The 12,868-nt window shown below is 39.3% G+C and overlaps 1 protein-coding gene across 2 annotated transcripts; it reads right to left on the minus strand.

Moving 5' to 3' along the window:
* Positions 1-354: 354 nt before the first annotated feature.
* On the minus strand, positions 355-8,390 carry LOC117675415 (cold-inducible RNA-binding protein-like). Of its 2 annotated transcripts, none has more exons than XM_034434006.3 (7): positions 8,020-8,390; positions 5,508-5,622; positions 4,619-4,725; positions 3,516-3,609; positions 3,341-3,419; positions 1,560-1,623; positions 355-1,045 (listed from the first exon to the last, which is right to left on the minus strand). In XM_034434006.3, the coding sequence occupies exons 2-6, from the start codon at positions 5,608-5,610 to the stop codon at positions 1,560-1,562; spliced, it is 447 nt and encodes a 148-aa protein (XP_034289897.1). In that variant the 5' UTR covers positions 5,611-5,622; positions 8,020-8,390; the 3' UTR covers positions 355-1,045. The 2 variants fall into 2 exon arrangements, with proteins under 2 accessions (XP_034289897.1, XP_034289898.1); XM_034434007.3 differs by having other exon boundaries at positions 7,752-8,073.
* Positions 8,391-12,868: the final 4,478 nt, after the last annotated feature.

Genomic DNA, 12,868 nt, shown 5'->3' on the forward strand with positions numbered 1-12,868 from the left:
ACATCTATGTGAGAAATGAGGCATTTCAAGCATCTGGGATGCAGTCCAAACTTCAAATTCAAAATACCTGTTAAGACTTTCACAAAATTTTACACCTGAAATGTTTCAAACCAAGTATTTTGCACACTTCTATAAGGTAACACAGAAACAACCCTTCTAGTTCTAAAAGCTTGATTTTCAAGCTTTTGCTGCAACATCTGTATGAAATTATTTTATAAAACTTTATGCTTGTAGCCTGCCCACTTATGTGATGGAGTTCTCTATCAAGATTTCTGTTTATCCAAGTACCCATGTAGTTACTGCAGCCTTAACTTGACTGCAAAGAGTTGAAGTGTTACAATGTCAAGAACAGAATTCATTTTCAGAAGGGCATTTAATAGGCTTCGTGAAGCCAAAGAACTGAATACAGGAATACCTTAACCACTTTTAGTACAATATTGAATTACATGTGAGTCTTCCAGTTTAAAAGAAAAATATAAACAAACAGTTTTTCAAGAACTTGCAGGTTCTGCAAGCTTCAGGTTCTAGGTACATCATACAGTATAAATTTGTTTCTGAAGATCAACACGAGTCTCCCTTAATAATCAAGGGGGGGCTGCCTTCCACCATGCCCCTTCCTCACTACATCATAGTACTTTTACAAAACTACAAGGTATTAATGCATTTATAAAAACAAGGAGGATCTTCACACCTTGCTCAGGCTCTGGGGGATTATAGGTGATATATAGGTCAGACCCCCCCACCCCCACCTTGGCTTGTTGAAAGAAATCAGGGGGAAAAAAACAATAAATGTATTATTCAAAATGCTTAAACACACCTGTAAAAAATGAAAAAGGAAAAAAAAGCAAATTAAAAAAAATTCCTCCAAAAAGATCTAATAGGCCATCCTGTAGCAGAAGCTGTTGGGCTGCTTGTGATAAGACTACAAAAAAGGGAAGATACAGGTAGAGAACTAAACAAGATTCAGCGAAGCTCCAAAAATCTTTATAAATACAGCCATTGGAAGGACGATCTTGAGTCAGGAAGGATTTATGCTCGGTGCAAGCTGAGAACGAGAAGCAGGTACAAATTGTAAAGCACACTGAAGAAACCGGTACATTTTACTAAGCTAGTCTCCCTCCTCCCAACCCAGGCCAAATTGTTTACAGCCTTGGGTGATGGTGCTGTCAACTAACCTGAGAAGGAGCATGAGGAAGGGGAGGGGGGTGAGTAAAGTTTCCTTTAAGGGCCATGTTTGCAAACTTTTTTTCCCTTTCAAAAATGCATGGCTCTAAGAGGTACGTGGTGGTTTATTTATCAAAATAGTCCAGAGGATGTTTCTGTGCGCAAAGAATGCAGTCAGAATTTTTATAGACTTGCTCAATAGTTCCTTTTAGAATCAATTTGTTAAGATGTTGAACTGTCCCACTGTTTTTCTTCAGCAAGACAGTTCATTTAGGTTGTATTCTGCTGGCAAAGTAATAGGCATTTAGAAAGCTAAGTACTGTTTTACTACCTACTACATAACAGGAACAGAGACTTCTTAAGCCTACTTGAACATACTAAAGAAACATACTTACCTAATTATCATAATTGTCTCTGTAAGAGCTTCCAGAGTAACGGTCCCCATAGCCTCCCTGATTTCTGAAAGAAAAGCACAAGACTGATTTAGTCCAGTGCTGGATCAGTTAAAATTGTGCAAATACGAATACAAAGAGCAAAACTCATTATGTGCATATAAAAATTTGCTTTATCTTCTATGCGCAAATGATAGTTGCGTGATTTTGGATATATATTACCATTATCATCCAATATCAATTATTATGGGATAGGCCAACTATTTTGATGCACATATTAATTATGTACTTCCTCAGACTGTTATTTTTTTCATTTGTTGTAGTACTAAGTGGAGGAACTGATGTAGAGTGAACATGATCTGGAATACAGACAGGCAGACAATTAACACCTGTCCAGAACCACTTAAAGCAACTGCATTTTTCCCAGAGGTTATTTGGTTACTACCATGCTATCCCACTAAGAGAGATGCTTGATTGAAGCAGAGATGTTTTGCAAGACCATACCAAGGCATGCCTACCATTGTCCACCTGACTGCATTCAGGATCAGTTATAACTTCTGCATGGTCTTCAAGGCCAGCCACATATATAAGCACATTGCAGTAAAAAAGCCATGAAGTGACCAGGTGATAAAAGAGTGGTTGACTGACGGGCACAACTGGCACACCAGATCAAGCTATGCAAAATTCTTCCTGGCCACAGCTGCAACCTGCCCATGAAGTAGCTAAGTCCAAGATGACTTTCAAATTATGATTGAAGGGGGAAGTGCTATCCCAGCCAAGGTAAAAGATGTGATATTTTCAGATCCAAACATCTGCAGTGACTTGGTCTTGCTAAGATTATTTAATATATTAATATAACCTTGCCAACATCTACTAAATGTTTATATCCATTTAGGGCAAAAAGAATTTTGAGTATTCCCCCCACCACCAATTCAACCAAGCTATACTACAGGACAAATACAGCATATCCATTCAATTATAATTTTGTACCCAACTATTGCAAGTGATTTAAAATGGCATATTATTTTCAATTTCTATAAGACACAGTATGTTATTAACAGCAGGTGAGCACACAGCACCAACAGTTCTCACATTAAATTTAAAGTAAAATTAACTCCCAAATGCTTACGATGGAAAAAGAACAGCAATCCACCTGAAGACACTTTAAACTAAAATTAATCTGAAGCAAAGCTAAGTATCATGAGTGACAATAAGATAGAGTAGAACTGCTGGAGGTAGCAAGCAGCTGTTTCTAACATATGCTTTGCTGTATAATTTATAAAATCACAACTCATTTTAAAAAATTGTCATTGCTAGGAATGAAATAGAAAATGTCTAGTGGGCTCTTGAAATATTTTACAGAGGAAGTAGGGGGACTGGTGTGCAATGCTCTCCCCTCATCAGCAGCTCCCAGCATGGCATTTTTCTACTGACACCCCCGCCCCCCCCGGTTGTCAAAGGATTGGTCCATGTGTACAAGAATAGACTTTTCCAGCATGCAATACCCTGCTGGCCTGCCCACACCCAATTCCCAATGCTCCCCCCCTCCTTATAGACTGCTGATATCCTTGGCTTTTCCCAATTTTTTCACTGTCCTCCAAACTACTTCTGCCTGGAATAATCATCTCTCAATCTGGATTTGGCCCAGAACATTCCTACTTTGTTCTGTTTATTGAACCAATATGTATGTATGTATGTTTCAGTTGAGGCATGGAGTATTTTGTAGATCTGTTTTCCATACCCAATCTGTATAAAGATCACAATTTGCCTCTAAAAAAGCTTACCTGCTGCCATAATAGTCTCTGGATCCACCATATCCACCACTTCGGTTGTCATAACGGCCACCTCCATATCCACCGCCTCCTATTGTAAAGATAAAAGTATCTGTTAAATATTATCATTTCAATGCAGTGGAGGTTATGATAAAAGGGCAAGTTTAATATTGTAGGAAAGCTTCACCTCTAGAAAATCCACGTCCACGCCCTCTGCCTCCAGAAGAGCCACGGGAGGATTTTCCAGCCTGGTCAACTCTGATCTGACGTCCATCCACAGACTTATATGAAAGAATCAAATGAGATTATTATTTGATACAATTGTATCTACTGCCAAAAGGAAGCTGCCTGTGATGATATGGGTATAGTTAAGTCAAATACTACATTTGATTATAGCATGCTTGTTCCTTTTCTTGACACAAGCCCAATTTGATAGCAATTTTTGCAGGGGCTCTAAGGGTTGTTCAATTGCAGACTGCATTTCTCCATTTTACAGCTTGAGAAGAGGAACAAACTCTCTAATATATAATACATAATGCCCTGAACAAATACAACCAGTAAATTATATTCTAACTTTCTGCAGCCTATCTACACTTGCTTCCAGAAACAATTTGCCTTCTCTAAGCTAAGCCGATAAGTATTCAGATTCAGTCCACACCTCAGAAATATTTAAATATCAATAATGCAACAATTATCTGCGGAAAAAGTGTCTTAAATAGTCAGGATTTGTTTGTTGTAACTTTCAGCTAACTGTGCACATTAGGTTAAGGGAAATTACAATAATTATGATGAACTGTTTTATGGAGCTAGTATTGTTATTCACCCATTACATGACATTAATTTTGAATTGTTTTTTGCAGGCCTGGTAACAATATTATGCAAATTAAAAGTCTATTTTCAACCTGAAGTTAACAAGATTCTGTGAAAAAAACTTAAAATGTATGCATTCGCTATGAAAGTTAAAGCACTTTATTTCCTTTTTACTATTATAGAGTTTAGAAGACACTGTTTTCCTATGAGGCACTGCTTTAACAAAAGAAATTAAAATGGTTGGATTAGATGACTTCTGAAGTACTTTTGAACTCTAGGATTCCAGAAGTTTGATACAATGGTATCTACTATGAGTAGAGATAGTTGTGTAAGTGGACAGATACAGGACTGGAGGGAACATAATGTAATAATACAATTATAAATCTATATTAAAGGACAAGTATGCTGGGAAATAGCAAAGCATGAAACTTCACTTCAAGCATCTTGATAGTCATCTTGATAGAGAACTAAAGTTCTCACCTCTCCATTCATGGCTCGCATGGCATCCTTGGCATCTTCAGGACGGCAATAGGTAATAAAACCAAATCCCCTGGATCGCTGGGTCTCTCTGTCTTTCACCACAACCACTTGAGATTATAAAAAGAAGCATGCTAACTTAGATCACAGAAGGAGTAGAGTTCAATGTGCTAGAAGTTTATTTCATGCAATTTATACAAAATAAACTGATCTATTAACAGTCAAACCAAACTGGTGTTAGAGAAGGGTCAACAGAACTCAGAGGGTTGGACTTAGGTCTTTTGTGGGAATGTAACAACTCCAAACAGATGACCCTGCCCTCAGGCTCTGCCTTATCTCCTACATTAAAACTTTGTTCAATTGATTACCATAAAAGTAAAATTTATTAACAGTATCTTAGTCCTTACACATTAAAGTAACTAGCTTACCACTCATCAGAGGAAGTTTTCCATAATATGAAATAAATCCTTACAATTATGTGTATGCTTTTATATGGTTTTAAATTAAGACAATTCAAATAAAAGTAATAAAAAAGCAAATTGTTTAGGATTGTTTGAGGCAAAATTACCTCAAAAGTAAAACAATACTATGTCAAGGCTTAAATTAAGGATATAATAATAATTGAATTTTTTGTATCACTAGGAATGGATGGTTGATTATGATTTTAGAGTTAACTATTGAATGGCATGCTACATCTTTTTTTAGCTAATTAATTGCAGTCATATTAAAACAAACCATGATTGTCATTTATAACAAGTTTTGTCCACACCTCTACTGAACCGCTATTTTATGCATTGCATCACAGTACATGTTACTGATATTACATCTAATATCAGTAATGAATGAAATGTATGTGATATTGTGCAATCTAATATGTCTGAAACATTCTCACCTTCTGCAATGTCACCATAGGGCGAGAACAATTGCTCCAAATTTTGTTCATTGGTGTCAAAACTGAGTCCTCCAATGAAGAGCTTTCCTTCATCTGACGCCATTTTCTAAGTGATCTGTAAGCAAAAGAATCTTTAATTCTGAGAAAATGCAAGGATATACACATAAGGGCAAAATCCACACTTGTTAAAATAGTTCTATGCTGCTTCAATTACTGTAACTTTTAAGTAGCTTATAGGAGTAACAAATTCAGTAAACATGCATACACTAATAGATACAAGCTTTTAACAGATTATTGCTCAGAAGGATATTCTATTGTTTAGAATTATTAAAAAATTCAGATTTAAAAGTTTAGAAAAAGATTTAAAAATTGATTTTCCAAACATCTGACTAGGTATTTGTAATCTGAACCCGAAACTATACAGTAAAGGTTTTTTTAAAATCTTTAATTGGGGTCATTTCCAATTTGAAATTTTCTTACAAGGATGTAACTTTTTCCAATTTGAACTGTTTTGTGCACTTTTTTCCCCTGACAGTTTATATTTCTAAGTAACCTACTACAATTAATAATTTATATCCAAATGAAAGCCTTAAAGATCTTTGTATTTTAGTGCTATAAAATTAGGAAGTGTTTCTGTTATCTTTCCTAAGGTAGTCACTTGCAGAGGATGATGAATGCCTGTAGGCAGGATTCCTTTTTCTTATTTATACCTCTCAATGTTTACTTTGAGGAAGGGATGGAACATAGCTTCTTAATTATATACATTTAAAAGGCTGTTTCACTAAATCTTACTACCTATAGCAGAAATATATAGGGGTTCTTTTTGGAGATAATACTTGGTACTTTAAAAATCTAAATATATGCAAAATATTTTTAAAATCACATATTTTGTGGATTTCAAAGTAAGCAAGGAGCATCTATTATTCTTTCAGGGCAAGAGTTAAACATAGATCTCCCTCCTTATTGTGGAAAAGGCAATATTAATTGGTATTTACTAGACAGTCTATTTTTATGTTACATTCCTTTTATTATTTTAGAATCGAATGGATACAGGAGGATGCAAGAGGTAACACGTGTCCAAATGAAGCAAAGCTAATGAATAGACCATCACAGTGCAGTTAGCTACTGTATTGTTACGCAAGAATTCTTTGATTTCATCACAAAAGCAGAAAGATTCCCATTTCTCCATATCAAAAGCACTCTCTGATAAACCATGTAGACCTGTAAAAGTTGCTGAAAAAGTCTTGAAAAACCTTTTCCTGTTATGTCTTTTCCAATGCCAGTTTTTGAATACAGGGATAATTTGTTCACCAATTACGTTTTATTTTTCATTTATAAAATGTGTACACCTCCTTTGATAACGTATGTCATGCTTTTTCATCTCTGGAAAATTGAGGGTCTGTGCTATTTTCCTTGTGAGGATGCCTTGGTCTTTCAGGCCAACTACAATATTTCATCCTGTAAACTGGGATTTAAGGTATCATTATCAAACCTGTCTCCTTTATAAGCACCAGCTGCTTATTTACAGCCGCCATGGTATTGTTACATTCATAAAGTTGTGAGGCATATAATATTTCCTGTTGAAAAAGAACTTAAAATATTTATATCAGTACTTGTATCTGGAGGCTCCCATCTAAATACAATATAACCAGGATTTGGTTAAAATCTTAATGATCCCCAATAGGGGCCGTTTATTTTATTTATTTATTTATAGAATTTATATTGCCGCCTATTCGCACATGGCGACTCAAGGCGACTTACAGAATATAAAACCTCATATAAAAACAATAAAACTAATAAGAGAGTCCTATAATAAATTAATATGATAAAATCTATCTATGATCATAAAAAAAAAATTATGAGAATCCGATGCTGCTTTTGTCAGATAAGGATGACAAAAGTAACTGTAAAGCAGCCTGCCCCATTGCATGGTTTCCAATAAGAAATGAAAACTGTATTTAATCTTCTTGCGTAACAGGGTAAGGGAATAAAGTACCGCTACGGTTAAGGGACTGCCTTAGCGGCATTTTCCCTCCCAACGAATTCCCCCCCTCCCGGTAAAATGGCCACGAGCACGTGGTCCGAACAGAATGCGGGAAGGCGAGTGGAGCGCGGCTCACGTTCCAGAGAAAACCCCAACTAAGCATGCGCTAAGTCCGCTCCCTCGCCGCCCTGCTCGGGGTAAACGGGATTCTTCCTCCGCACCCCGCTCTCACCGCAGGTTACCAGGCTCATGAAACTTACCCCGTTGCTCACAGCGGCGCGTCCTTCCTCACCGTCCGTTAGGCGCAAGACAGTGAAAAACGAGTTTCAAAACCAGCGCATGCGCGCAAGGGCCCAGTAGTTCTTTCTGGGCAACCGCCATTTTGTGAAGCGTCTCTCCTTTCTTTCCCTGCGCCTTTCCTTCCTCTCCTTCAAGAAAGCCTTTTGTCTCCGCTTTCTTCGCTAAGCCTCACCCCGGCACCCTCTCCTCCCTCAAGAACCCGAGCGCGCTCCGATCAAAAGCACTCACCAAAATAGGCCTCGAAGCGAAGAGCCGCGCAAAAGACCCGTCAGCTACCGAAGCAAGAGGTATCGCGATGGCGGCGAGGGGAACACGAGTGTTAAAGCGAGGCTGGTTACACACGCTTCTGCGCGGCTCGCGAGCAGCCATTGGTTGGAGTTGCCAGTGGGCGAGGCTTAGCCGAAATAGCGGAGACGCCCATCCGCTCCAGGAAAAAAAACTCTTTTCCTGCGGCGTCTCACTGCAGCCCTATCAGCGTTTCCTTGCTAGGAATTACATTTGTGTAAGGCGTAAGCAAACGGCCCTCGTTAAGGAAGCACGGCCGCGTACGTGTCGCAGCTGCCATGGCGGGCCTCCGATTCGTCGTCTTTCCATTTTCCAAGAGACTAATAAAAGTGGGGGAGGGAGCCAAAATCTGTGTAACGCCTTATCTCCAATTTGCGGGGAGACGAACAATAAAAGGAATGTTTCGTTGAAGGGAAGTCAGTAAACCTCTAACGGGGAAAGTAAACCGCTAATCAAACGTTGATGGATATCCTGATTATAGATACTGCATAATTTTCGTGAAAAAGCAGAGAATAATCAGTAATTGGCTAAAAAAAACAACCAACCTTAAAAATCAAAGGATTGACAAAAACGATGCATGGAAACTAAAGATAATTGGGGGTGGGGTGGAGGGGAGGAGGAACTTACACCCTTACATCACAAAGAAAATCTCATGAATCCAAAGTATGCACCGCAGACACTTTGGATCCCGGATTGGATGACAATTTCACATTTTTCATCATTGCAGTTTATGCCAGACTGCTGTACTCTGAACTTCATTTTATCAGGGTCCACAATCAGGAATCACGTTACACCAACAAAATGGAAGCAAGTGGTGTTCTGTTTGTCAGATTAAGTCATATTTGAAGCATCCAAAAATTTCAAATGTTTGTGCCATTGCATTTTAAGTTCTGTCATCTTTCAATGTATCATGCCTGATTCCAGAATAGTAGAGCTAGTATAAAATGTTGATTGTGTGGCATCAAGTCAGCATCTTTTTCTATGCTTTCACAAATTACTTCATTTGCAGAATTTGGAAATTTCATTTCCCCCCCTTTCTATCAGATCAGTAGACTACGGTATTCCTTCACTGGAGATTGCATATTGAAGTATTATATAAAACTGAAGTTGGCTCACATAAATGGAAAGCATTGTTAAGCAATTATAGGAATGCTAGTAAAATAAGAATGCTGGTATGCTTACATTTTACTACACTAACTGAGATGGAGCAGGAATATGAGAGAAAAGTTTCCCTGAAATCAAGAGGTAACTAGTTGCCACATATTTAAAGTATTTAAATTTTAAAAATCTGTTTTGGCAGAAGAATATAAGTACTATATTTAAAAAAATCAGTGAAATAAACTTCAAAGATTTCTGGTTTGATGTTCAATCTAGTCCAATTCGAGAGCCAGTTTGGTGGTGTGGTTATGGTGCTGGCCTAGAAACCAAGGAGACTTGAGTAGATCAAGTTCTAGGCTTCCCTTAGATATGAAAGGAGTCTTTGGGCGAGTCATTCTCAGCTCTCCTTACAAGGTTGTTTCAGAAAAAATAGAAGACAACAGTACAGTACAGGTAGTCATCAAATTATAAGAATTTGTTTAGTGCTGTTCGAAGTTACAGTGGAACTGAAAAAAGTAACTCATGACCAGTTTTCACACTTAAGGTTGTTGCAGCATCCCGATGGTCATGTGATCAAAATTGGGGCACTTGACAACTAGCATGGGGTCAGGTGATTATCATTTTTAGCCTTCCCAGCTGGCTTCCAATAATGAAGTCAATGGGGGGAGCCAGATTCACTTAACCACATGATTCACTTAACAACTGCAGTGATTCACTTAATAACTGGCAAAAAACTGTTGTAAAATGGGGCACAACCAGTGGTGGGATTCAAGTAATTTAACAACCGGTTCTCTGCCCTAATAATTTCTTCCAACAACCAGTTTGCCAAACTGGTCAGAAAGTTTAACAATCGGTTCTCCCGAAGTGGTGCGAACTGGCTGAATCCCACCACTGGGCACAACTCACTTGACAATTGTCTTGCTTACCAATAGAAATGTTGGGCTCCATTGTGGTTGCAAGTCAAGGACTACCTGTATTAGATATGTTTGCCACCTTGAGATACATGAGAAAGGCAGGATAAAAATCTAATAATTATCCATAAAATGACTTTGATTTGATGTTTAAACAAATCATCAAATTAAACAGCATTTTATAAATATTTACAAAACTTATTCAAGACACCACTTAGAATAAACAATATAAAAGAAAGCCATTCTATCTTCTAAAGTGAGGATGTTCCATAGAGCAGGGGCCATTGCAGAAAAAGTTTGGCTTTTGGTCCCCGCTAGTTTGACACTCTCACTCACAGGATCTGCAGCATGCACATTTTGCTGTATTAGGTTGGACAGATAGATACATTTAGAAAAAGGTGATCCCCCAGGTAACCCAGTCCCAAGCCATGTAGGGCTTTAAAGGTGACCACCAACACCTTGAATTGCACCCAGAAGCCAATGCAGCTCACACAGGTATTATGTGTGCCATATATCTGGCACCATTTATTACCCACAAAACTATATACCGCACCAGATGAAATTTCCAAATGTTTTTCATGGGCAGCTCCATATACAGTGCGCACAATTATTAGGCTACTGAGCATTTTGACTATATCATCATTTTTATGCATGTTTTCCACCTCTAAGCTGTATAAACTTGAATGCTTAGTAGATATAAGCATATCAGGTGATGTGTATTTGTGTAATGAAGGAGGGTATGGCCTAAGGAGATCAATACCCTATATCACGGGTGTCAAACTTGCTCACATCACGTGACATATTGTGATGTATTGTGACACTTTTTTGCTTTGAAGCCAGGGTGGGCATGGTCTGCACATGATGCATTCGGCCCATTGGCCGCCAGTTTGACACCCTTGCCCTATATCAAGGTGTACATAATTATTAGGCAGCTTCTGTCGAGCCCCAGCCGGTCTCGCCACTCATGGGACTGGAGGGGAGGAGGATACCAGCTGTTCGAAAGGTCCACATGAGAGGCGGCTTGTCCACAGCAAAATGGGCCAAAAAAGAGATTTAACTGACTCTGGAAAGTCAAAAATGGTAAAAAGTCTTTCAGAGGGATGCAGCATGCTCGAAATTGCTAAGACATGGGTCCTCAAACTACAGCCTGCGGGCCGCATGCGGCCCGCTGAACTAATTAATCCGGCCCATGGAGCACCACGAGGTTGCTCTGCCCACATCACCCAACCCACCCTTCAGCAGAGCGTAGGACTTGCCTTCGGGAGACCTGCAGGCTGGAACCAAAAGGTTCAAAAGCTCAACAATTTTAGCCTGCAGAATGCTTGTGGGGGCGGGGGGGAGCTAGAAGAGGCAAAAAACCAGGCAAAAATGGCCCGTTTTTGGCCAAAAACGAGCCATTTTGCCTGGTTTTAGCCTGCAGAATGCTTGTGGAGGTGGGGTGGGGTTAGAAGAGGCAAAAAAACCAGGCAAAAATGGCCCATTTTTCACCTTCACCGCCTCCACAAGATAGAGAGAGAGAGAGAGAGAAAAGAGAGGGAGAGAGAAAGAGAAGAGGGAGGGAGGGAGAGAAGGAAAGAGAGAGGGAAAGAGAAAGAAAGAGAGGGAGAGAGAAAAAGAAAGAAAGAATGAAAGAGAGAAAGGGGGAGAGAGAGGGGAGAGAAAGGGGAGAGAGAGAGGGAGAGAGAGAAAGAGATACAGACAGAGAGAGAAAGGGAGAGAGGAGAGAAAGGGAGAGGGAGAGAGACAAAGAGAGACAGAGAGAGAATGAAAGAGAAAGAATGAAAGAGAAAGGGGAGAGAGAGGAGAGAGGGAGAGAGACAAAGAAAGAGACAGAGACAGAAAGAGAGGGAGAGAAAGAATGAAAGAGAAGGAGAAAGAGAGAAGGAGAGTAAGAGAGAGAGAGACAGAGGGAGAAAGAGAGAGAGAGAGAAGGAGAGAAAGAGAGAAAAAAAGGGAGACAAAGAGAGAGAGACAAAGAGAGAGAGAGAGACAGAGAGAGATTTCTCAAGCTCCTTGGGGCTGAGAAGAATTGCAGCAAAAGTGAGTTTCCTGAAGTGGACCACTAGACTCCTAAACAACTGAAAAAACGATCTAGTAAAAAGAAAAGGCAACCAAAAGAGCAACATGCAAACAAAAGCAAATAAAACACTTCCTGAAGCAAAACAAATTAAAGTTTAATTTGTGTGCATTGTTCAATGGACTGTTAAATTGGCCCACCCAGTCACATGACCTAGCCATGCCCACCTAGTCACATGGCCACCTAGCCACGCCCTCCCAGCTGATCCAGCCCCCCAACAGTTTGAGGGACCATGAATTGGCCCCGTTTAAAAAGTTTGAGGACCCCTGTGCTAAGATATTGGGACATGATCAGAGAATCATGAAATGTTTTGTTGCAAATAGTCAACAGGATTGCAAGAAATGTGTTGAGAAAAAAAAGACATTAACTGCCAAAGATTTAAGAAGAATCAAATGTGAAGCTACTAGGAACCCATTATCCTCCAGTGCTGTCCTATTCCAGAACTGCAACGTATCTGGAGTGCTCAGAAGTACAAGGTGTTCAGTGCTTAGAGACACGACCAAGGTAAGGAAGGCTGAAACCCAACTACCACTGAACAAGACACATAAGTTGAAATGGCAAGACTGAGCCAAGAAATATCTGAAGACAGACTTTTCAAAGGTTTTATGGACTGATGAGAGTGACTCTTGACGTACCAGGTAGATGGGCTCGTGGCTGGATCAGTAACGGGCACAGAGCTCCACTTTGACTCAGATGCCAACAAGGT

The sequence above is a fragment of the Pantherophis guttatus genome, chromosome 2 (genome assembly GCF_059756535.1).
Source record: "Pantherophis guttatus breed Tessera chromosome 2, ASM5975653v1, whole genome shotgun sequence".
In the NCBI taxonomy this organism is placed as follows: Eukaryota; Metazoa; Chordata; class Lepidosauria; order Squamata; family Colubridae; genus Pantherophis; species Pantherophis guttatus.

Excerpts from the sequence above, each read along its gene's own strand:
- LOC117675415 (XM_034434006.3), bottom strand. The coding sequence starts at position 5,610 with ATGGCGTCAGATGAAGGAAAGCTCTTCATTGGAGGACTCAGTTTTGAC. Across the intron at positions 4,726-5,507 it reads CTATGGTGACATTGCAGAAG|TGGTTGTGGTGAAAGACAGA; the intron begins GTGAGAATGTTT and ends TATAATCTCAAG. Across the intron at positions 3,610-4,618 it reads TGCGAGCCATGAATGGAGAG|TCTGTGGATGGACGTCAGAT; the intron begins GTGAGAACTTTA and ends CTTTCATATAAG.